At 31.6% G+C, this 27419-nt stretch overlaps 1 protein-coding gene across 1 annotated transcript; it reads left to right on the plus strand.

The window, feature by feature from the left end:
• The first annotated feature begins 1021 nt into the window (after positions 1-1021).
• Positions 1022-27419, plus strand: LOC139500060 (uncharacterized). The gene is made up of 16 exons (XM_071288781.1): positions 1022-1212; positions 9316-9597; positions 10003-10115; positions 11632-11742; positions 12204-12259; positions 13239-13324; positions 16978-17071; positions 17610-17712; positions 18275-18452; positions 19218-19358; positions 20726-20865; positions 21221-21310; positions 22862-22984; positions 25721-25818; positions 26349-26476; positions 27130-27419. Exons 1-16 carry the CDS (start codon positions 1107-1109, stop codon positions 27384-27386), a joined length of 2106 nt encoding a protein of 701 aa, XP_071144882.1. The 5' UTR covers positions 1022-1106; the 3' UTR covers positions 27387-27419.

A 27419-nucleotide genomic window follows, 5' to 3' on the forward strand; every position in this document is an offset into this window, starting at 1 on the left:
TCTCAGGTGCACCTCAAATGAAGTTGATGATGAAAAACATTTTTTATTCTCATGTACATCATCACAAGATAAGAGAAATTATTCGAATTCCACTATTGACTTACTATGCCCAAACTTTAAGCATTTGATTCCTAGTCAAAAACTGATATGGCTTCTTAATGTAGAGAATCTTGATATTTTGATATCTGTCTGTGAGTTAATTGATGAAGATAAAATATAACTTTAAAGATAAATATTTAATCAGGCTTTCTGCACTAGGCACAAGGTTGGCATGGTGGGGTACAGGACACATCGTACAAGTTCTATTATCTTCTTGTTTGCGATATTATTATTTTTTTTATTAAACTGGTAATATTTTATCTTTTTTGTAATTTGTGCACTTTGGCATGTCAATTAGCGTTGTCCCTTGGTGCCTCTTGCAGTTGTGTCACTTTAAATAGTACTGACTCCTCTGCACCAGGCACGAGGATGACATACCATTTATGTGCAACTTCTTACAATATCTTACCATATCATTAATGTCCCGAAACACATTTTAATATGCACCCACCATGCCATATAGCACCGTCCCTAGGTGCCTCTTGCAGTTCAGCTAGATATATTTAGCCTACTCACAGTATTCTTTTTTGTTACTTTCCAGAGGTGTGCCTGAGACGAAGGTTTTATATATATACTAATATGTGATAACTGTTGTTTCTTATTTGTGTTTGTAACTTGTGTTGTTTATTATATTTGTAAAAGAATATTATATTACAATGATATTATATTATGCTCCTTGTGAGCCCATTTTATGGAAATAAAGCATCTTCTTCTTCTTCTTCTTCTTCTTATATGTCTCTGATTATATTGAGCTGTCTATTTCATACATTAGCCGCTGAAATAAGGTTATTTGTCAAAGTTCTGTCAGAGATCTCATATTTAAATGAACAAACTGTTGATGACAAAACCTGACGGATCATGGATCAGAGTTATTTAATGTAAAATATCCGGAAAATATAGATACCCGACATCGTTTCACTGTATATATTTTCCAACCGGAAGTGAAAATATTGAAAACACACAACACGTGGGGAAACAAATATTTTTCATAATTTCAGCACTAAATTATGGGTAGAAAGAGAGATTTGACGCTCGATGGACCAAAAAAAGGTCCTGGTAGAAAGGCAAAGAAGCAGAAACCTCCACAAATGCCCAAGGAACTGAAAGAAGACGGTATGTGTAGCACAAAAATAGGACTTGTAGTCCTAAATAAGTTCAGATTTTGTATAAACTATTCTATTCTATTCTATCATACAGTGACCGCCTTCAAAAAATTGAAGATGATGTCACAGAAGGAAACTTACAACAAGACATAGATTGAAAAATACGGAAAATTAATAAAAAATAAAAATGTTCTTATAATAAAGTAAGATGTTATAGTTAAATTGAGTTAACATTGATGCTTTGAAATTGAAGTTTTGAAAGAGTCTACTGAAGTGCAATTTACAATGTTATTAGGTAGTTTGTTCCAGTCGGAAATAGTTCTTTGAAAATAGGATACTTTTCTGTATCAAGTTTTGCATGATGCAGTGTTCCAGCTAGGCTGTTTTCAGAGGGTGTGGCGCCCGCCCTTTCCAAAGTGCCACCCTGTGCCCTTTTTACAGATTCCAGGGTGCCCTGCCTTTTTTTGAAGATGGATTGTTTATATTATTTTGTTCGTATTGATATGATCAGCTAATCATGCTAATTACTAAATTTTATTGCTTTGTTTACGACCCAAAGCTAATCAACGGTAACAACTGGTGTCAAAATCTGTTGTTAAAGGTAATCGGTTTATCGGATGGGTCACTAATGACCATCATCATTAATTCATTCAAATAAAATCGGTCAGTCGGCAATTATCTTTGAAGAAATGTGCAAACGCCAACTTGGTCACAATTTGCAATGTGCAACTAGAATTTGTCCTGGGCGATCTTTTTACTCAGTTGTGGTAGCCAAGGTGGCGAATTGAAAACAAGTACTTGACTGACTGAAATCCGCCATTTACCATGACTCCAAGTACTGGCTACATCATGGACAAAAATTTAAATTCAAAAGGAAAAATCTTTTTAAAATGTATTGCATCAATGTCGCGGTTGCGATAAATAAGGATGTCAAATCAGTGTTTACCTTTGATTAAATATAGTTCACGTTAATTCAGGTCACTGATTGGTCGTCTATTTAAAGTCGGAATGTATCGTATGTTTGCAAGGATAACAAGAGAGGTGTTCCTATGGTCATTAACAATATGAAGCAATCACGGTTTTGGCTTCAAGAAAGCTAAGAAAGTCAGGGAAGATGACAATAGCATGTCATGAAGTTATATAAGACAAATAAAAGAAAGTATGATATATAATGTTGTTAAGGGGGCTCCTGGGTATAAATCAATTTTTTTTTCTAATATAGGATTTAGCTATATTTTTTTATAAATGAACTTTATCATATACTTAAAAGAAAAATGAAATAAAAAAATGGGGTCACCGTTCATTTAACTCACAATCTGCCTCCGGAAGAAGCATACATTTTTGTTAATGTCCTTTTTTCTGTTGAGCTACAATGTAATCCGAGAAATAGAGGTAATATTAAAATAAAAAAATAACCTAATTACAGAAATCGCTTAAATTTTACAATTATTTAGTTTATGTACAGCTTATTTGAAAACAATAATAAAAAATATAGGTCACCGATGAGTTAAAAAGATATTTCAAATTTAATACCAAAAAATGGCATTTTTTCACCAGAGGGAGATAATTTGAAGCTTTTTCAATGATATAAACATTTTAAAAGTCATCTGGGGCCAAACCAAATCGTTTTTTTGGGTTGATTTTTGTACCATATCATAAAGTAATAACTTATAGTGTAATAAATAAAATTTGTAATGAAAAAATAAAGATTTAATTTTTTGCTGAAATTTTTGTACCCATGAGCCACCTTAAGAATCTGGAAAACAGTACCTTTTGTAGTTACCTTTTCAAAGCCCACGTGGTGTACAGAGTCAGAGAATGAAGGTAAAAAATGAAAGTAGAATATTGTCGAGCACACTAACATTTATAGTTAAAAATGATATATGTTCCTTACTAACTGAACAGTTTACAAAAAAAGAAGATATCAAGTTCATGACAATGCTTTTGAAATATGTGAAATAGTCTTGAGAAAAAAGGGGGGTTATTTGTTTACAAATGTACATAGTTTGATACGCAAAATGAATCGATCAATATATTTGATAAATTAGATTATTATAGAAATAAAATGAAATATTTCATCTATCATCTATACATGTATTCCAGAAGAGAGAATTCTTAAGTTGTCTTTAAAAATCTGGTACACAGGGTATGAAGATTCCCATTTTGCAAATGATTTTTTTTAATGAAATTTGATTTAAGTCAACAACAAATTTTGAGTCTAAAATTTCAAAATTTTCATGGGGGGCATGCCCCCAAACCCCCCTAGGAGGTTCAGCCCGCTTTGCGGGCTTCACCGGTGATAGTAAAATTATGTGGGCTACTGACTTTTTGTCTGGGCTAACTGATCTTCAAGTCTAGTAGCCCAGATGGCTACTGGCCTTTATAAGTTAGTTTGACCCCTGATAACTCAATCTGATTTTTTCCTAACATTGATTAACTCACTTAACATATTCTAAAATATGTCTACATACTTATTGCTTAAGAATATATATGTTTAGGTATTTTGATTCATGAGTTATGGGAAAAGTTAAAGAGGGTCTTAGTAGCAGTGTTGGTAGGGTGCCTTGGTCATCTTTTTCTGTATTCTTTAATTTTAATACAAATTTTCACTGTTGCTATATCTTAACGTTGTGCATTTACTGAGAACAGCTGTTTTGTGCTGTATTGCCATTAAGCACAGCAGAGGTAGAAAGGTGAAACTGGTAAAGTTTGTCAGACCAAAGAAACAGTATGAAGCAGGTCACCTTTCAAAACATACTGCATATAAAGCTCAACTGTGCCAAGCAATGATATAAAAACTTGTGTGACAAGCTGCTTGACAAGTTTTTCAGCATAAAAAGTAGAAAGATATTATATAATCATATCACACGTTAAATGCCCTTTTTCAGGATTGGCACCCTGCCCTTTTGAAATCCTATCTGGAACACTGATGATAGAATTTGGAAGCTGTTCAAATTAGAATGTCTTGTTTGTCTTGTTTGTGGAATTAATTTATTATTTTTAGGTATTGCAACCTTAGTGTTCAATTTTGTAAAGCATTACCAATCTGTATTCTTTTCTTCTGTCAGAGAGACTGTGTCATTCAAGATGTTGTAACATGTTACCAACGCTTGAGGTGTTTCTGTATTTGTTGGTAACAAAACGTGCAGCCCTCCTTTGAACTTTTTCAATGCTATCTATGTCTTGTTAGACTAAGTCTAAAGCTACTCAGTTGTGCGTCAACTTTTTATTTTAGAATACGGATCATCAGTTTGACGATATACATTTTGTTAACCCTTTGATCGCACTAGGGACGTAAATGGGTAGACTACAATTCTACGAAAAAAAAGTTTTTCAAGCAAGTTCAAGAATAATAGCAAACTTTCACAACAGGAAAACATATAATAACTTTTATTGAAAATTCAAACAAATAAAGGTATAATGCATAATGTACAAAATGATGTAATAACAAATTATTCCAAATAACTATGAGGTCTTGAAAGGCTTGACGTCTTACAGTTACATGTACAGTGCTGTTGTAAGGCCTCAAAGCATAAATAGTCATGGTAAGGAGTCAAAGCAAAAAAAACATAATAGCATTTCAAGACATCATGTTATTTGACTCATGACAAATATGAAATCCTTTGCATGTTAAAGGTAAAATTCCATGTACATGATCATAACATGTACATGTAGGACACAAAGTTCATTCTAAAATGTTGCTGTCATAGGATTACAGTTCATCATAACAGTTTGACAATTTATTTACCCAAAAAATTTCTATGAGTATATAGTCAAACCTGTGTTGACATGCATTGGTGTTTATTTTAAAAGACCCATAACTCAAGTAGACAAGTACTAAATCAGTCAATCAATATGGTGTTCATTAAATGAGAGTCAACATCTTCCTAGGTTTATATCTTTAATAATAAGGATGACTGATACCTGAAATGTATATATACACAGTACATTAGTAAATGATTAGTTATTCATTAAAAATATTTACATGGGCAGATTTAAATTATATGCTATGCTTTGCTTACATGACTACTCTATTATAAACATGTTAAACAAGATGTGAGGCTGTTCTTTTATGACTTTTATCACTTGGTGTCCGTCATCGTTGACTTTTACAAAAATCTTCTCCTCTGAAACTACTGAGCCAAATTTAACTAAACTTGGCCACAATCATCATTGGGGTATCTAGTTTAAAAAATGTGTCCCATGACCCGGCCAACCAACCAAGATGGCCGGCATGGCTAAAACTAGAACATAGGGGTAAAATTTAGATTTTGGCTTATAACTCTAAATTTTAAAACTGAAGCATTTAGAGCCAATCTGTCAAAGGGGTTAACTTGTTTATAAAGTGAAGATCTATCTGCCCTGAAATTTTCAGACGAATCGGACAACTGGTTGTTGGGTTGCTGCCCCTGAATCCAAACTTGGCCACAATCATCATTGGGGTATCTAGTTTAAAAAAAATGTGTCCAGTGACCCAGCCAACCAACCAAGATGGCCGCCATGGCTAAAAATAGAACATAGGGGTAAAATGCAGTTTTTGGCTTATAAATCAATAACCAAAGCATTTAGAGCAAATCTGACATGGGGTAAAATTGTTTATCGTGTCAAGAACTATCTGTTCTGGAATTTTCAGAAGAATCAGACAACCCTTGTGGGGTTGCTGCCTCTGAATTGGTAATTTTAAGGAAATTTTGCTGTTTTTGGTTATTATCTTGAATATTATTATAGATAGAGATAAACTGTAAACAGCAGTAATGTTCAGCAAAGTAAGATTTACAAATAAGTCAACATGACTGAAATGGTCTGTTGACCCCTTTAGGAGTTATTGCCCTTTATAGTAAATTTTTAACCATTTTTCGTAAATTTTAGTAATCTTTTACAAAAATCTTCTCCTCTGAAACTACTGGGCCAAATTAATCCAACCTTGGCCACAATCATCTTTAGGGTATTTTGTTTAAAAAATGTGTCTGGTGACCCGGCCATCCAACCAAGATGGCCACCAGGCTAAAAAATAGAACATAGGGGTAAAATGCAGTTTTTGGCTGATAACTCAAAATACAAAGCATTTAGAGCAATCTGACTAGGGGTAAAATTGTTTATCAGGTCAAGATCTATCTGCCCTGAAATTTTCAGATGAATCGGACAACCCGTTGTTGGGTTGCTGCCCCTGAATTGATAATTTTAAGGAAATTTTGCTGTTTTTGGTTATTATCTGGAATATTATTATAAATAGAGATAAACTGTTAACAGCAATAATGTTCATCAAAGTAAGATTTACAAATAAGTCAACATGACCGAAATGGTCAATTGACCCCCTAAGGAGTTATTGTCCTTTATAGTCAATTTTTAAACAATTTTCATAAAATTTGTAAATTTTTACTAACATTTTCCACTGAAACTACTGGGGCACTTAGTTCATTATAGATAGAGATAATTGTAAGCAGCAAGAATGTTCAGTAAAGTAAGATGTACAAACACATCACCATCACCAAAACACAATTTTTTCATGAATCCATCTGCTTCCTTTGTTTAATATTCACATAGACCAAGGTGAGTGACACAGGCTCTTGAGAGCCTCTAGTTGGTTATTATCTAGAATATTATTATAGATAGAGATAAACTGTAAACAGCAATAATGTTCAACAAAGTAAGATCTACAAATAAGTCAACATGACCAAAATGGTCAGTTGACCCCTTACGGAGTAATTGCCCTTTACAGTCAATTTTTAACAATTTTCATTAATTTTGTAAATTTTTGTAAATTTTTAACAAAATATCTTCGTCTGTAATTAATGGGCCAAGTTCATTATAGATGGAGATAATTGTAAGTAGCAAGAATGTTCAGTATAGTAAGGTCTACAAACACATCACCATCACAAAAACACAATTTTGTCATTAATCCATCTGTGTGTTTTGTTTAATATGCACATAGACCAAGTTTAGTGACACAGGCTCTTAAGAGCCTCTAATTTTTATTGGTTGATGTTTGCATAACCTCCACATTTTTTGAATTGCCATTTCTGTTAAAATCATTATTTTACTGCAAAAACGAGATATCACAGACATTCACTTTATACAGATGAAATCAAGGTAAGGCCATAAAAAAAAATGTGTTTGCCCTAACCCTACCTACATGTACCCAGAAAATAGCTGCTCCAAATCTTTTATTGCCTTGATTTAAAAAAAATTTTTTTAATCAGATCGGCATGACTAAAAAACATCTGACACTTTAATTTCTCTTTGTCGAAAATAAAAAAAAAAGCATACCGACCTACCCACTGTCTCTACATTTCGGTAGGGTTTGGGCAAACATAAATATTTTTAGGTGTGGCCCAATGGATCAACAATTGTTTCATAGAACAGTGTTCTCCCCAGGATTTTTGGATAGCGCTGTGGCAATCGCGTAATTTTCGACAATGCTCAGTAATTTTATCGCGGCGCGCAGTTTGTTTGTAACTGTTTTGTTATGTGTTTTTATTATATTATGCTGTTGATGTTTCCTCTTGTTATGATGTCCTCATCATGCTCATGGAAGTTACAGTGTACCCCTTAATGAGGCTTTGTTTGTTAATGTTATTGTCTGGATAAAGAAGAAGAGTATTTTTTCTCCATTGTAAATTCATATATTAAATCCTCATACTATCTATGTATAAAACTGGAGGAGAAGTCTTTTTCCATGATGGGTCTACACCAGACATGCCTGTGTGAAGATTTCTTAGCACTATCAGGTAATGTTGCAGAACATGTAAGGACCAACAATAAAGAGTGCATTTGTTTCTAAACCGAAATTTTGTCATCGATGACTATCGTTTAGTAAACGTTAAGCTGCTAGAAACAAATACATCGTTTAATAAACTTTTTCGACCCCACGTAGTCCGACAGAAATAGATTACACTCACGCACTGTAAACAAACAGGTAAAAGTGCGGGAAATAAATAACCAGGACTTTGCGAAAACAACACGTGCTTGTAATTATTTAAACGACAGATGCAGAAACAAATTTATCGTTTACACGTCTCAACGATAAACGATCAACGAATAGGCGACTATTTTGCGCGTACATCGTTTATGTGAAAAAAATGGTTGACAAAAAAATGTAAGAAACAAATGGATTAAACAACTACGCGCGTAATCGTTTACATCGTTTAGGTAAGAAACAAATGCGCTCAAAGTCATTGTCAGCTTCTGTTTCAGTGTTTGGTTTTGTAACCAACTGTAGCAGTGTACTGTTAACCTTACGACGTTTGACAGGAATTAACATTTTTTTGCATAAAGATTTCTCATTTTTATGACCTTAACGTTTTATAATATTTAAATGGCCTCATCCAAGCTGGACATCGAGACAGTAAAATTTCTCAAGTCGTATCAGATTGGGTTTGTTTTTCTAATATTGCTATCAAATGGTAGAATTTCTGACTAAATGATTATAAGTTCGAATAGGGGATGATGAATACTTAAAAGACTTGCTCATTTTCGGGGTTTGTATGGATAGTAAACCCGGCAAATAATTTGTAACAGACCCCTGTGTTTGATCGTTTTTTAAATCCTCGTTTGTTCAAAGTTCGTAAAACAAGTTTGTGAGTGATGTCGGGAAATGCGGTCAATTCATTTCATCTCATTTCATTCATATATGCCTCAATATATTCTTTAAATTAAAAAAATAGATGTCAATGTTGAAATCTTTGTTTATTTTGATCTTTCAAAAAACGCCATTTTGTAAAATTTATTAGACTGGTCCTGTGGAATAAGAATAAGAATAACTGTCTTTAATATGGTGGTATTAACCAGATTTGTTATACTTACTAAGTTTATCAGACCATCATTAAACATATAATATATAATATGAAACCCTGTGCCATTTCAGTAGTTTATACCCCTCATTTTCTTTAATCCTAAAATAACTGCATCATAGATACATGTACAATGTACCAGACACATGCTCCATAATTGGGTTGCTGACTGACTCTCATGCATATAATACCTCACATTTTCTTGTATTTATATATATTTTTTAAGCATTTCCTTATCTAGCCCTTTTAAAGAATCTTTAAATAAAATAAATAGTTATGGATTATATTCTATGTTAACATGTATTACTGTTATAATTTTTTAGATGATGACAAAGAAGATAAGAAGCTTAGCAGCAGACAGAAGAAAAGATTAAAGAATAGAATTAAAAAACAAGATGACAAAAAAGAAAAATTAAGAATGAAGAAAGAAGAACAGAAAGCTAAACAGACTGCCAAAGTTAAGGACAAAGGTCAAAATGATTTAAAGATGAAAAATCAGAATGCATCAAAGAATCAAAAGGGAAAATCTAAAAATGTCCAAGGAGTCAAAAGAAAGAAAGAGGAGGTAGAAGAAGAGGAGGAGGACAATTCTGATGAATCAGAAGGTAACATTAATTCTGATAAATCATAATAATTATCTCTACCTCACCAAAACTTAGCAGAGGGGTAAAATGGGCTAATATTCCTCTATATTATCATGATAATATCTTCTGTCTGCTATAATTTAACTTTTTCTAATTGAATTTTATTCATTATTTGAAAGGTGATTCTAAGTTCTCACAGACCTAAGATGGCCAAAATTACTAAAAATTGAAATTTAAGGGGGAAAAACCTATCCTTATACATATTTATATAGAAAGTTTTGTTCTCATTGATACCTGAAAATGTTTTCAAAATGTTTTCTTTCGGTAGCTTAAATGTTCTGGTGTACCGGTAAGTACACATCATAAAAATTACTATTTATATTATCTAGGATTACCATGATTAAAGAAAATGTCTTCTTATTTCAGATGAAAGCGACATGGAAGAAGATGACTCAGATGTATCTGATTCAGGGGAAGTAACTGGTTATACAGATCACAATAAAGACTGGTTAAAACCAGCTAAATCTGGAGAGGCTGATGTAGGTGATACATGAAAAATAGAACAAATTTCAAACCTGTTATTTAATATCATAATATAACCATATTAACATGTTATTCGTAATCAACAGTCTTTTTCAGTGTCGCTGCAGTAGGGTCAATATGACGATTATATAAAATTGAGAATGGAAATGGGGAATGTGCCAAAGAGACACCAACCCGACCATAGAAAAAAACAACAGCAGAAGGTCACCAACAGGTCTTCAATGTAGCGAGAAATTCCCGCACCTGGAGGCGTCCTTCAACTGGCCCCTAAACAAATATTTACTAGTTCAGTGATAATGAACGCCATACTAATTTCCAAATTGTACACAAGAAACTAAAATTAAAATACCTTTTAGATTTGCAGAATTGTATGTAATAAAGAAGCAACTTTAGGCTATGGGGTTTCCATCCATGACACAAAATTAGTACATACACAACCAAAAAAACACAAAATTAGTACATACACAACCAAAAAACACAAAATTAGTACATACACAACCAAAAAAACACAAAATTCAAAGAAACAGCGCTTTTAAGGCTGCTCTTCATCTCAAAGACACTGTGAAGTCTCAACACGGAGCAAAAAAAAACTCTCACCTCACCGCAAGTCTAAGACAGCCCTAAGTACTGGCTGAGGGGGAATTCTTTGCAAAAATAATTTGGGTAGACTTTGTTTGACGTAAAACCGCCCAATCAGACTTGGTAAAATAAAGAATATATATGGGAAAGTAGTACATATTTAAAACAAGATAGTTCCTACGCACAGCTGTAATTCTTTAACTATGTAGAATATATTTTAGTAATTAAGATCATACAATCTTGAAGAAAAGGCATTATTTTCATTTATACTTCTGATATATATAATATGGCAGGTACTTTGATGAGATAAAATGTTCCGTAAAGTTATAATATTATGAGAAAGTTTCCTTATTCTAGGAACACCACATAGCATGAACATGTACACTTCTTGTTTTACATGTTCTCCATCGGATAGAAATCTACCTTATGCAAGTGAATATAACTATATTAGTTATCCCTTTTCAGCTTGATATTAAATCTCTATCAATGACTGTAACTGTTTAAAGATTGAGTTGTTATAAGAACCCTGTTAGATACGTCACGAAATGGAAGTTCCTTCAAAATATAAGTTCCAAAAGGAAAAAATATTCTGGAATATTATTTCCACAGGAATAAATATTACAGTATATGTTCCTAACAGAATAAATGGTATAGAATATTTGTTCCAACAGGAATAGATATTATTACAATGTTTATAACAAAGTTTCCATTGGAACTTCTGTTAGGTGGAACAAGTATACGTTGACAGATGGACCAAAATTCATCTTTTATTTCATATTTGAACATGTTGAATGTTGCTAAAACCAATCAAAGTGGTATACATGTACTTGTAAATGTGCACTTGCATAAGGTCGATTTTTATCCAACGCAAGTCACATGTATCAATAATAGAAATATCTGAAGTACTATATATGTGTATAACTTGCTTTTCAGTCTGATAATGATGACAGTGAAGATGATATTCCAGATGATTTTAGTGATGATGAATTATCAGATGATGACAGTGATGAAGATGATGAAAATTCCGATGAGGATGATGAAGATGTGAGTGTTTAATTTTTTTCATAGTAACATATATCAGTAAAAAATATACAGTAAAAAACAGTAGTAGGGGAAAAACCATTCTTACAATGGCTTATGAGTTCCATTTATTTATAGTGTTGATGTTAATTGATGCTTAAAATTATATGGATTAATTATAAAAAAGAAGATGTGGTATGATTGCCAATGAGAAAACTCTCCACAAGATACCAAATGACACAGAAATAAACAGCTATAGGTCACTGTACAGCCTTCAACAATGAGCAAAACCAATACCACATAGTCAGCTATTAAAGGCCCTGAAATCACAAATGTATACCAATTCTACCAAGAAAATTAACGGCCTTATTAATGTACAAAAAAAATAACTTATTAATTATTTTCTTGTATTAGTTATATTTTCTAGGTTAGTATTGTCAAAGAACTCAATACAGTAGAATAATAACATTTCTTTTTCTTTGTAGCTGTTGCCTGTTGAGAAGAAAGCCAAAAAGTTAGAGAAAAAGCAGGCCAGAGACAAGTAAGTAATAAGCTATGACAATTTTACCATCCATGAAATATACCTAAAGCTTACCATATGTTTTTAGGCTGTTCTCCATTGGCTAGTCCATTCACCTCCCTTCTAATCTTTTTCAACTTTCAACATACTCATGAAGAAGTATGAAGTACTATACTTTGAAAGCAATAATTTCTTCTAGCTACATGTATACATCAAACACCATTGATGGTTTTTCAGCTAAAACGTCCAATGACAGGTATTGCAATCACTTTCCATTCATGTGTCATATGTTCTTTGTCTGTATGGTAAAAATCAAACATAGATTCAACATTCTTCTGCAGACCAATTAACCAACAGCCTAATCCTGAATGCTGTAAACAGAAAATTCACTAACAAATTTAAAATTACTACTATTTAGTGCCCCATTAGTCCAAGTAGCAATTGTTGCAAGAAGTGTTAGTGCACAGCAAAGAAAAAAATGTATTCAACTTAATCACATTTTGCTTATCTCTAAGGTCAAAACTTAATGTTTTTATGCCCCACCTACGATAGTGGTTAAAGTTTTTGAAATTTTAATAACTTTCTTAAACCATACTAGATTTCTACTAAACTTGGACAGAAGCTTGTTTATGATCAAAAGCTAGTATCTAGAAGGAAATTTTGTTAATATTTTGTACCTGTGTATCTGTATTTTACTTATAAATGGACTTAGTTTTTCTTCCAGTTAACATTACATCCAGTCTGCAGTTAAAGTTTTTAACACATTTATTAGATTCATAAACTATCCAGGTTTTTTAACCAAACTTGGACAGAAGCTTCCTACAATCCAAACATGGTATCAAGCGGAATATTTTTATTGATTTTTTCCCTCATTTTTGTTGATCCTGCAATTTACAGCAAAAGTAGGCGAGACACTGGGTTCCGTGGAACCCTTACAAATTTTTTTAATTTGAGGTTTATTATGACTTTAAGATTACGTCTTCATCTTTTATTTTACTAGAAAACTTGCTGAAAAAGAATTGATGACCAACATTACACAGACTGAGAAATATACATTACCAAGTGGTCAAGAAGTGGAACAAGAAAATATCCTTTTACTTGAATGCTAATTCTGTCCAAGCTTTTACCCATTGTAATGATATGATGTCTTACTAAAATGTTTTTATACGACCGCAAAATTTGAAAAATTTTTCGTCGTATATTGCTATCACGTTGGCGTCGTCGTCGTCGTCGTCCGAATACTTTTAGTTTTCGCACTCTAACTTTAGTAAAAGTGAATAGAAATCTATGAAATTTTAACACAAGGCAGGGATTGACACTAACTTTTGTAGGCACTAGCCCGCAGGGCTAGTAAAAATTATATTCAACTAGCCCTGTTCTGTGTCAGGTAGCCCGGTGAGTGGGCCAACGGCTAGGGGGGTCTGGGGGCATGCCCCCCCAGAAATTTTTTGAAATTTAGATGCAAAATCCTGCGTTCTGAGGCCTTTTAAGAAGATGTTTTCAGTCTGAAAAATAAGTATTTCATACTTGTTTATATCTTCATAAAAAAATAAAAAATAAAAAAAAAATAACACCAAAGAAATCTAACGGCAGGAATTTGTCAAAACTTGCATTTTTACTGTTAGTGAATTGATGATATATCTTAAATATTTATTGTGTTAACATTTTTAGTCAAACATTAACATAAATTTGTATATTCCAGACCTACTTTAAAAAAAATTGTTCCTAGATTAAAGATATTTACCACAAAACCTGGACTACGTTTATCATGTTTATAGGGTGGTTTAATGACTGACACCACATTCAATTTACAAATAATCCTGCAACATCAAATTAATTAATGACAATGTTGTACTGAACTTGACAACTACATGTATATCAAGCAAACAAAACAATAGACCAACCACAAAGAAAGTGTACAATACCTGTTTCAGTTTGTCTTTATGAATAACAAGTTTCAATGTTTTCTCCTGTGTTTTTTTTTTGTCAACATGTATATAAAACATTTCATTGTTTTTAATTTCAAATTGCTTGGCCTTCCTTCTAAATGATCTTCTTTCATTATTATAATATCAAACTCTGGAGGGTATTAACCATCACACAAAAAGTCATATAGCTGTTTATATTCACCACTTTCCATTTTTGTTTACATCTCTGTTGTCCTGATTTAAATTTCAATTTAAAAATGTGATATTCTGTCCCGTGAACGAAATTTCACAGATGAATTGTGAAATATAGTTCAAGAAGACACAATTTCATGGGACACTTATTTGGCTTACAAAAAACTCATCAACTAAAATATTCAAATTAAAAAAATGTTTTTGTTTAATTTTATTTACATAAATAAGTTGACTTGTCCACTATTTTACTTTTGGTTTCTGATGCTGAGTCTTCATGTTCCAACCGATTTGTCTCATGACGAGTTTTAACCCTGTTCTCGTTAATGCATTATGACATGCATACATCTCGGTACGTGCAATGGACGCTTTCTGATACCAATGGCTTAGTCTTGTTATCATCATCACCCCTCAGCTCTCAAAAAGAAGCTAATCAGATTTAATATTATTACCGGAAATTTACTTTCGTTTCAGTCCATTGCAACTGTAATGATAAATCCCGAGCAATACGAAAAGAATTATGACGACATGACAAACGCTAATTCGATAAAGACAGAGAAGATCGAAAAGTTTTCATCACCACGTGTACCTTCTAAGTAAAGGAAAATTTCAACAGGGAACCTTTCAATCTATTTTAAGAACGAAAGGACATTTCCAATTTAAACTATTTACGCGACGACTATCCGGACTATGTATTACTTAGATAAGGCTAAACTATGCACACGATTTATCAGGATCTCTGATGTGATTAATAATAAAATATAATAAAACCAAAATGTATATGCAGTATAATTAATGTTTATTTCAAAACGGGTTATCTTGAAACGTGGTGCATTCTTACTTTATGGGCCGAGTAATCTTAGGCCGAGTTGACTTTATACACCGACTGGTTTACGGTAGAAATTTTACCCTCCAGTATCTGTATGGAAGTAAATAAAGAGGTCGTGGAACCAGTGTAGACAATATTCGACGAAGTTGTCAAATTTGACCGGCGTTTGGACTGTACTTTGCCGAAAGTACTACAGATTGATGTTCAATGACAAATAAATTTACTAGCCCCTCGGGCTACCGCGCCACGGACATTTACTAGCCCGACACAAAAGTTACTAGTCTCGGGCTAGCGGGCTAGCGTAAGTGTCCAACCCTGCAAGGTTTATGACCACAAAAGGAAGGTTGGGATTGATTTTGGGAGTTTTAGTCCCAACATTTTAGGAATTAGGGGCCAAAAAGGGCCCAAATAAGCATTTTCTTGGTTTTCGCACTATAACTTTAGTTTAAGTAAATAGAAATCTATAAAATTTTGACATAAGGTTTATGACCACAAAAGAAAGGTTGGGATTGATTTTGGGAGTTTTGGTTCCAACAGTTTAGGAATTAGGGGCCAAAAAAGGGCCCAAATAAGCATTATTCTTGGTTTTCGCACAATAACTTTAGTTTAAGTAAATAGAAATCAATGAAATTTAAACACAAGGTTTATGACCACAAAAGGAAGGTTGGTATTGATTTTGGGAGTTTTGGTCCCAATATTTTAGGAATAAGGGGCCAAAAAGGGCCCAAATAAGCATTTTCTTGGTTTTCGCACTATAACTTTAGTTTAAGTGAATAGAAATCTATGAAATTTTGACACAAGGTTTATGACCACAAAAGGACGGTTAGGATTGATTTTGGGAGTTTTGGTGCCAACAGTTTAGGAATTAAGGGCCAAAAAAGGGCCCAAATAAGCATTATTCTTGGTTTTCGCACAATAACTTTAGTATAAGTAAATAGAAATCAATGAAATTTTAACACAAGGTTTATGACCACAAAAGGAGGGTTGGGATTGATTTTGGGAGTTTTGGTCCCAACAGTTTAGGAATAAGGGGCCCAAAGGGTCCAAAATTGAACTTTGTGTGATTTCATCAAAAATTGAATAATTGGGGTTCTTTGATATGCCGAATCTAACTATGTATGTATATTCTTAATTTTTGGTCCCGTTTTCAAATTGGTCTACATTAAGGTCCAAAGGGTCCAAAATTAAACTTAGTTTGATTTTAACAAAAATTGAAACTTTGGGGTTCTTTGATATGCTGAATTTAAAAATGTACTTAGATTTTTAATTATTGGCCTAGTTTTCAAGTTGGTCCAAATGGGGGTCCAAAATTAAACTTTGTTTGATTTCATCAAAAATTGAATAAATGGGTTCTTTGATATGCCAAATCTAACTGTGTATGTAGATTCTTAATTTTTGGTCCAGTTTTCAAATTGGTCTACATTAAGGTCCATGTAATGTCAAAAATTTGATCACAATCCAAATTCAGAGCTGTATCACGCTTGAATGTTTTGTCCATACTTGCCCCAACTGTTCAGGGTTCGACCTCTACGGTGTATAAAGCTGCACCCTGCGGAGCACCTGGTTGTATGGTTATTATAAATACTGCTGCAAAACAATATAATAAATACATTGTCTGTGACCAAAAAAAAAAATCATTTTAAGATTCATACAAATCTGAATGTTTAAATATCTGTGTGTGAAATACAGATAAATGACAATGCAAAGAAGATATCCTTATTCCAAAATGAGGCTTTCACTTTTTGTTTACTATCATATTCATGGTATAGAATATATTCCTTAACATAATTCACCAAATCAGCCTCCAGATATTACACTAGTGCAGAACAGGATAAAAGAAGTAATGGGTGTCCTGGCTGATTTTAAAGAAAAGAGAACAGAAGGGAGGTTTGTATTTCTAACCAAAGATGAGAAATAGATATAAATACCCTGTGTCTGACTTTTAAGGATTTTTAGGAAAAATTGATGTTTCTGTTTACCCTCATTTCATAAGATGAAAGACAGATTTTGATGTTCAACTGAATAGGGTACAAAGCAGAAATATAGAATTAGGACAATAACTATCTTAGACTATTTGGATTAGTATCTTTCTTTTCCTTAAATGAATCTCTAAAAAATGAAGACGTCATTGCGCTTTCGATGATGTCGTGCAGTTTACCAGAAACTACCCTCTGATTTAAGAAAATGTTTCCATTGATGGTCATTTAAAGCAACTTCAAAATCCCAACTTGACTAGTTACTTTTGTTGTTATCTGCATTAAAGGTTTGAGGCAAATTACAGCAGTTTGATTTCATACCAAAATTGAACAGGAGTTTATAAATAGTGTTTACAGTTGTTTAAAATGGAGTCAGCTAAAGCGTGATGATGCATTATAGTTAAAGATATATCTATAAAAATTATATTAAAACTTTCCCATGTTTGCAGGAGCAGACAAGAATATATTGGCCAGCTGAGAAAAGATTTGTGTACTTATTACAGTTATAATGATTTTCTGATGGAAAAACTGATGCAGATATTCCCCCTTGAGGTAACAATATTGAAAATACTTTATAAAACTATTATAATCAAATTCAATGGGATAGTTGTTACTTGAAGGAGATGACTTCTTTATGTAGAATGAAAATCTACAGTATGTTTCAAGCTTCAATACAGATTTGTTCTCAATTTATATTAAATTACATTATTTATTAAAATAGATATTTATCAACTTTTAAAAAACTAAGGGTTTGCAGAAAAAATAATCAACATAATGTTATGTTTTATGTGAAATTGATGTTGAATCTTATCTGTTGATTACCACAAACTTGCCAAAATATTTATTCTTTGAAAAATAGCAAAGTTGTGTGTTTTTCTGTTGCTGCTTACTTGTTTACAATAATGTCTGGTTGTCTCCCCTGAATACTTATTTAAAAAATTGTTGAGAAAACGTTATTATTTGATTTTTGTTTAAATTGTTTGATATAATAATATTTTTGTTCTATTGTATATTAATCTAATACTTGTTGTATTCAAAGTTTTTAATGTGTTATGTAATCCTATTGTCATGCCTATTAATATGATTTTTCCAGTATAAATTTCCTGTTTTACAGATACATGAGTTTTTGGAAGCAAATGAAGTTCAAAGACCAGTTACAATCAGAACTAATACTTTAAAGACAAGGAGAAGAGACTTGGCTCAAGCATTAATTAACAGAGGTGTCAATTTAGACCCTATTGGTAAATGGTCCAAAGTTGGTCTGGTTGTATATGACTCACAGGTTCCTCTAGGTAATGAATAAATATTATTTAAGTTTTCTATATTATTTAATCAGACCTTACAAAAATTAACCCACAGTTAAATTTAGATAATAGAAAATGTTTTATGAGTTTACATTGCATATACACTGATTAGCATGGACTAGTAATATATTCTATGATTCTGGAAATTATGACTTTTTGTATAGTAACTCTATTGTTTTAACAGTGTTAAGTTGTTATTTGGATGGAGGGTTGTCTCATTGGCACTCACACCACATCTTCCTTTTCTATCATAGTAATGGTTTGGTAAAAACCTACAAGTATATGCCTGAACCCCAGATCTCTCCAGTATACACCTGATGTGCAACACAAGTTTAAGGAGTAATCAAAATATAACATGAAGGTTGACTAATTGAATAGATAAATTTACAATATTTAAAGCTTATTCTAATGTTGCAAAATACTTACTTGATTATCAAAGCAAGAATGCTTAGTGGGCTGATTTATACGCTTAATGGCTTAATGATTTTTTTCGGCATATTGAAATCACTTATCTGGATTGGAAAGTTGAAAATTATAGTACATGTAGCATTTATACTTCCACAGATATAATCAATTGAAAATTTTTGAGATCTATAAATATTTAGAATGCATGTGAAATGTAGCTTAAAATCCATTATTTTGACTGAAATTGCAATTAAAAAAAAAAAAATTACACATCATTTTGTTTAACAATAATATTTTATTGATATGAACATTGCCGTTTTAATTACATATTGTGTTTATATTTTTTAGGTGCTACACCAGAATATTTGGCAGGTCACTATATGTTACAGGGAGGCTCTAGTTTTCTACCAGTGATGGCGTTAGCTCCACAGGAAAATGAAAGAATATTGGACATGGCTTCTGCTCCTGGTGGTAAAACTACATATATTGGTGAGTTATAACAAAATTAGAACAAATCTTGTACTGTTTAAGAATTAAGCCACACAAATATCCCCAAAATAATCTTGAAACTTGTCTGAATAATCTATTTTAGATCTTTTGTTGTTATTTTCTTAAATTTGATTTGACCTTTCTGTGTGACAATTTTCCATCTCAAGCTTCCCCACTGAGAATGAAATTACTATCAGACTGGACTGATAAAATTGAGAATGAAAAATGGGAAATATGTCAAATAGACTACAACCCGACCAAAGAGCAAAATACAGCTGAAGGCTACCAATGGGTCTTGATATTTTGATCATCATTTTGCCAGTGTATGAGCGCTTTTAGGCCTGTCAAACACCTACATACTGTTTTCTTATACTTTCAAATACCCCTTGGGGCATTGGTATGAATAGCATGACAACACATGCAATTTTTTGTATTTGTCAAATATGTGATGTGAAAATGCCAGAGCTTTACTATACTGCATCTGACTTAAACTTATTGTTCATCCTTGTTTAAAAGAAAAAAATATGTCAGTTAAAGGGGCACTAGCTACCAAATTCCTGGTCAACAACGTGACTCAAATTCTCATATTTTATTTATAGCAATGTAAATCATTTTTCCAAACTATCAAAAGTATAAAATAAACACTTCGTTTCGTGTGAATTTTAGCCAAGACGCCATCTAATTAACTATTGAGTTGACCTTATATGACCATATAAGGATGTTAACATAAACATGGATATAAATAGATTAAGCAACTCATGCAATTGGATTTTTATAGGTCTGTTAAATTTTGTATTATAGATTAGAAACTTATGTTTATCGTCGTTTTTACCTATATGAGAATGATTTTGTGTGGATCTAATCAGTTAATCAAATTATTTACTTTTGTTTCACTTCAATGTTGACATTCTTTTCCTTTAAATACCCGTACGTGGACAATGCATGTGTTACTCTGTCTCTTACTACGGGGTCAAATTTTGAGTTCACAGGAATAAGGATTTAATGAGGTCTAATTATTCACTTGCAAGTGAATAATTCATTATCAATGTTTATGAGCTTAATTTGACAAAATTTAACTATTTTAGCTGATAAAAGCAAATTGTTATTTCACTATTTTACTTTCATTATTAAATGATTGAACCAAAAAAATCATACTACTTTTGATTTTTTATATATCTCGTAGCTAGTGCCCCTTTAAAACAACATATCAATTTATATGGCAGAGCTATTATTTTTACTACAATAATACACTCGATAATAAAAACACACAGCACTTTTAAAATATCCTTGTTTGTTGTGTATGCAAGTATTCATGTGTAACTTGAGCTTTCTTTCCCGAAAATATAGATTTTTTAATTTTTTTTCAGCTGCTCTAATGAAGAATACTGGAACAATATTTGCAAATGATGCCAACAAAGACAGAGCCAAAGCTATTGTAGGGAACATACATCGTATGGGCATCACAAATACAGTTATTAGCAATTATGATGGCAGAATTTACCCCACTGTAAGTTAGCTTTAGAATTTAATTATGACATACATTCATTTGAAATTATAGAATTAGTGATCCTCTGTGTCCACATAAATTTAACTGTGTCAACATCAATTCAATCAGACTGTTTTGTTATGATAGTTTGGGAAATAGAAAGTGTACTTTAAAAGTAACCACTAGGCATTAGTGAATCAGCAAGGCAAGTCATTTCATTTTGGTGTTTTGATGTAAAGAAATGTATAGAAAGTTTTTACAGATTATTTAAATAAACTACACTCTTCCCTTTAAAAAAGAGAAAAGTTTTAATGTGGCACAGTAAAGGTTAGGTTATGTTACTTATGAAATGAATGATTATTATTTTATTTGGCAGATAATGAAAGGTTTTGACAGGGTACTATTGGATGCCCCATGCAGTGGAACTGGTGTGATAGCTAAAGATGTAGAAGTTAAAATTAATAAGGTTTGTCCTGTTGATTTAAGAAAAATAATTGAAATTGTGTGCAGACAGAAGCAGTGTGTCATATTTATGAAACATGTTCATTATTGCATCAAATGCAAGGTGAAAGTAAAAATAAAAAGATACCAATTTTCAGTTAAATACACAATTTGGTCTTGCCTGTCAATTCTAGCCAAGAGTTATCTCCCATTTGAAATCTGACAATCTTTTAAAAGTTAATTCCTTTACTAAAGTTTAATGGTACACTAAATCCTTTTACTTAGAATTCAAAAACTTGCATTATAAATATATGGTACATATATCTGTATTCAGATTTTCCTGAAATGGAAATATTTAAGCTAGCATTTAAAATTAATAAGGTTTGTCCTGTTGATTTAAGAAAAATGATTGAAATTGTGTGCAGACAGAAGCAGTGTGTCATATTTATGAAACTTGTTCGTTATTGCATCAAATGCAAGGTGAAAGTACAAATAAAAAGATACCAATTTTCAGTTAAATACACAATTTGGTCTTCTTGCCTGTCAATTCTAGTCAAAAGTTATCTCCCATTTGAAATCTGACAATCTTTTAAAAGTTAATTCCTTGTTACGTCCGAAATCACCTTTAAATTGTAGCCAACAAAAGACACAAATCAATTATAAAAATTAACAAGATTTATTTTAAAAGTTTACAAGAAGTATTACACAAATATTACTGTCAACTTAACTGTCTAAATATGAGTCCAATCTTTTATCTTTATCTGTATCCAGCTTTCGGAATCCAATCTGAATATTCACAATCCAGTATGATGATGTTTTTAGAATAAAAGTGTCAATCCAAATGCTATGAATATTAATGTCTATCGATGTCTAAGTCCAAGTCCAAGAGTGAGAGTTTAACTTTAGTGTATATATATAGTTGTCATGGAAGATTCTAGAACAGTCTATAATGGAACATCCTAGAAAGTTACAGCGGAAGTTTCTAGTAAAATGTAGAAGTTTATATAACGCATCTTTTATTAGGATCATTCTGGAAACATTATGTTAGTCAAATGGAAAGTTCCAATCATTCTGTGATTGTTCCAGTGATTTCTAAACTGCACAGTTCTAAGATTATTCTGTAAACAACCATCAGGCCACACAACACAAATCAGGCCAACATAAATAAATACAATAATAACATTATCATAACATCCTTTACTAAAGTTTAATGGTACACTAAATCCTTTTACTTAAAATTCAAAAACTTGCATTATAAATATATGGTACATATATCTGTATTCAGATTTTCCTGAAATGGAAATATTTAAGCTAGCATTTCTATCCATTCTGTAAAAATCACAATAATAAATTTGAATTCATAGAATTTTAAATATTTATACAGACCTGCTTGCAAGAAAGACAAAAATGAAAATATGGAAATTACCTTTTTCTAAATATAAATGTCCTTGAATAATGATAATGAAGTATAAAAAAAAAACAGTTTACAAATTATTATAAAATAGATCTTATAGATATTTATTATGTCTTTAGAAAATATTCAGTATAAATGATCATACTTTTGATTTTATTTCAGGATGAAAAAGATATACAGAGATGCTCTCATCTTCAAAGGGAGTTAATTCTTGCTGCAATAGATAGTTGTGATGCTAAATCATCTACGGGAGCATACATTGTTTATTCTACATGTTCTATTCTGGTAAATATTAATTTCCCACTCTAAGAGGATGGTCTGTATTTTGCAATCAGTCTTTTAATTCATTCCAATTGTCCGTTAATTCGTCCGTGCGTCCTCTCGTCCTGCTTCAGGTTAAAGTACAATGAACTTGAAACTTAGGACACATCTATAATACTAAAATTACGAGGTCCAATTTGTCAGCCGTCATCACGTAAAAACGACGAATCAAAGAATTCAACTTTATATATAACTAATATAGTACAAAGGTGTAGATTAAAAATTACACCACTCTACGCCCTTTTGTTTTCCACGTTATTAATATTGCCAATAATTAAGAATTTCCGGGTCGAGTCCGATACCGATACCAATAGTATATTCACCTGTTACCTATTACCTTATCTATAGGTTCTGCATCTGACAGGCGCACCACCAAACGGTGTATTCAGGATTAATATGCTATATACACGGGTCATAATCACAGGGTTGACACTACTGAATTGTCAAATTGTTGCCTATTGTAGTATTTTAATCAGTAAGACTTTCTAAGATAACAATACGAATACTAAAAATCTGGACTAAAAATAAGGCGTATAGGTACAGTTTTCAATTTGTTAGCGGGCATGACGTAAAACAGCGAATCAAAATATTCAACTTTATTTTATAACTAATGTAGGACAATGCTGTTGATTATAAAATACTCCATTCCAGGACCTTCTGTTTTCCAAATAATTAATATTACCAATAATTGATAAGTTCCAGTTCGACGGGTTCAAACAGAAAGATTTGAAATCAGAGAAAACTGTGTATCTGATAATCGGCATGACTTAATCAGATGACAATACTAATACTAAAATAAGGCTTGCGCATAGTTATATACTTTAATTCAATCACGGACCCGCGATATCACGGGTGTGTTCTAGTGTTCCCTATGATAATGATCTTTCTAATTTCAATGCCAAATGAAAGTATTGACCCCAATTTCACGGTCCACTGAACATGTAAAATGATAGTGCGAGTGGGGCATCTGTGTACTATGGACACATTCTTGTTTTTAAATGTAAAGAGGATAAAGTTTAGAAATGTATAAATGAATGCAATTGGTAAAGCAATATCTTAATATTATAATCACCAAAGTCATTTCATATGACATGAATAGCTCTAGTCATATATATATATATATGTAGCAAACAAATTTAACTGCACTCATAGTACATTATCCTGTGGCAGTTTGTTCACTAAAATGGGTTATTGGTCTTCTTATTATTATTATGATTATTTCTTATGAAAATCGTTTAAATACACATATATGCAATGAGACAGTTACACATATATGCATTGAGACAGTAGAATTTTTTGAAGGTTAAAGAAACAGTTAAATACTCATTGTAACATAAATTGGATTTTTTCCTTTGATGTTTTTATGAAATAATTTGCTTAAAAAGTGTGGTGAGGGAAAACCATGGTATATTATATGCAAATTTATGTTGTACCATACTTTGCTAATTAAATATGCAACTCAACTAGAATCCAAAGGAAAAAAGGCGGAGCTTCAGCCATGGTATAACATATTCATTTTCATGTTATTCCATGGCTGAAGCTCCACCTTTTTTTTTTTAAATGTATCCGCCTCTAAAATATTTAGGAAACTGTAAAACATACTAAAAGGTCAAGACCTTCATTTGTTTTCATTTTATAAGAAAAAGCAATAAATTATGTGTACCACATTTCAAGAAACCCTTTTTCAAACTATATAGGATTGTTACGAATTCCCTTAATTTTGGAAACAATTACTAAATGTTTCTTCTTTCAGTTTTGAAAAAAATAAAATGTAAAACTATCATTTCCTTTGCGAAAATTTAATTAAATTTCGATTTAAAAAGAGGGGTATCTATACAAAAATATAGGCTACAAATATCTGTGAAAAAACATGATTAGGGGACGTTCACTATCTACGCCCCTGGATCCGCCACTGTTAAAATATTTTTTTATCATTAAAATTGTGTTTTAAAAAATATTCTAATAAAATAATGGAAGAAAAGCATTTTTCAATTAGATGGAAATTCTGTAAAATATGATTAATTTGTATGATACATTGAAAAAAAAACAATTCTTACCGTCATTAGAATAATTATTTAATCCTTGTCGCGGGAATCCGACATTTTTGTTTACTGCTCAGTCTGATGACATTATGAAATTACCTGCGCCTACAATCATACACGGGGCGCAAAACTAAAAAAAAATCGGGAAAATCCGACATTTTCTTTACTTTTTGCAAATTCAGGGGTTCTATTACATGAAATATACAGACGATCATACACGAAGCGCAAAAGTGACTGGCTTGCGCGAGCTTCCATTTCATTGGATAAAACTGTAACGTGATCAATTTCAAATATTAGTTGAAGGTCTTGAAGCTGTCAATCATTTTATTTATATTACAAATTTTTATATACCATGTGTCTTACTCATTAACATATTTAAACAAACTCATCCTTCGGATTCATTTGTTTAAATATGTTAACTCGTAAAAACCATGGTATATTATAGTACTTGAAACATCAAAATACATATTGAAAAATCATAATATACATTGAAATATTTAATTACACATTAAAACATTTGAATACACATTAAAACATATAAATACACATTGAAATAACTAAATACACATTGAAACATTTAAATACACATTAAAACATATAAATACACATTAAGATATCTAAATACACATTTAAAATACACATTTAAATTTGTTTGTAGGTTGAAGAAAATGAGGCTGTGATTAATTATGCATTAAAGAAAAGAAATGTTAAATTGGTTCCAACAGGTTTAGACTTTGGAAGAGAAGGTTTTGTAAAGTAAGTATTCTTAGCTTTTGATATACAATATCACATTCCTAGACTTCTGTGCTAATTTACCATTTAAGAAATCTACAGAAAAATCTCCATTTTGTTCTAATTATCTGGAATATTTTAAAAGTAAATATTTTATTTCTTGAAATGTCGAGAAATGCCATGTATATTTTTACTACACACACCTGAAAAACTGGACAACATAACAATTCAGAATACAATATTTTAATGAAATTTTATGGTAAATTATGTGATATCCTGTAAAATGTTACAGGAAGTTTCAATTAGGTCAACTTTTTCTTCAGATTTAATTATGCCAATATTTTAAAATTCATTGAAAATCTCAAACGAAAAGTAATAAATCTATGTGATTTGTGTAAGTACATCAGGATTTCCCGTCTAAAAAAAGGTTAACTTTTGTTTTGAGTTTTGCTGCTTAGAAATGTACTTCATAGCATTTTAAGATACTTTCATAAGTAACCTTTAATAGGATCATGTGATTTATTACCTCAAATAAACAATGTTCAATTTTTCAGATTTGAAAAACATAGATTTCACCAGAACATGAAGTTAACCAAAAGGTTTTATCCACATACACATAATCTGGATGGATTCTTTGTGGCTAAATTAAAGAAATTCTCTAACAAAGTACCTGTTGATCCAGGTAAGATTATCAGAAAGAGATTTTATTATGTGCTGTATACATGTATTAACCCTAAATTCTGATTATACTGATATTGTTTCACTGGATGAAAACGTAATAAACAATCAGTAACAACTCAAATTTGAAATAAGATTAGGACAGCAAAAATGCAAAGGAACAGCTCTTTTATTGCTGTTCTTCCTCTCAAAGTCACAGTGAGGCCTTCAATACACAGCCAAAAACTCACCTCACTGCAAGTTTATGACAACTCCTTGCACAGGCTTAAGCTAAATTCTTTGAAAAAATAATAAATGTGTTTATTTAGTCTAGGAATTTGCCATATTTCAGGATTTTTACAATTTTCCAGCCATTTATTCATGAACAAAATTTCATTACTTTCCTGATTTGGCACTTTTATACTTTTTACACATGTAGCCAAGATTTGCTGTTATTTAAAAAAAAAATTCACATGTCACAAAAAAATTGTATTCTTCATTACAAAAGTTTTAAATAATTATTGTTTTATATTGGAAGATGGTTGAATATAACAAATTTTTAATAAACTAGATAAAATAATTATTGACTTCAAATGTTACATTTTAAATCTATAGATAAGTGCATTTGTTTTATCTTCCTTTATGTTATGGAAAGATAAAAACATAATTGTTTTGTAGATAAACAAGGAACAACAGAAATTGTGACAGAGCAACAGGAAACAGCTGTCGTAAATCAGAGTTCAGAGGATAAAGGTCAAAGTTCAGAAGAAATTAGTCAAAAGTCACCTGAGACAAAGACAATGAAAAAAAAGCAAACCAATGTGAAAAAAGACAAACAAGGGAAAAGTAAATGGATGTCAACGAAAGGAAATAAGAAGCAATTTAAGCCAGGACAATTTAAGAAATTTAAGAATACATCAAAAGGAAAGAAATGAATTTTGCAAACATAATAAATTGACATTATAAAC

The sequence above is a fragment of the Mytilus edulis genome, chromosome 13, assembly GCF_963676685.1.
Source record: "Mytilus edulis chromosome 13, xbMytEdul2.2, whole genome shotgun sequence".
Classification (NCBI taxonomy): domain Eukaryota; kingdom Metazoa; phylum Mollusca; class Bivalvia; order Mytilida; family Mytilidae; genus Mytilus; species Mytilus edulis.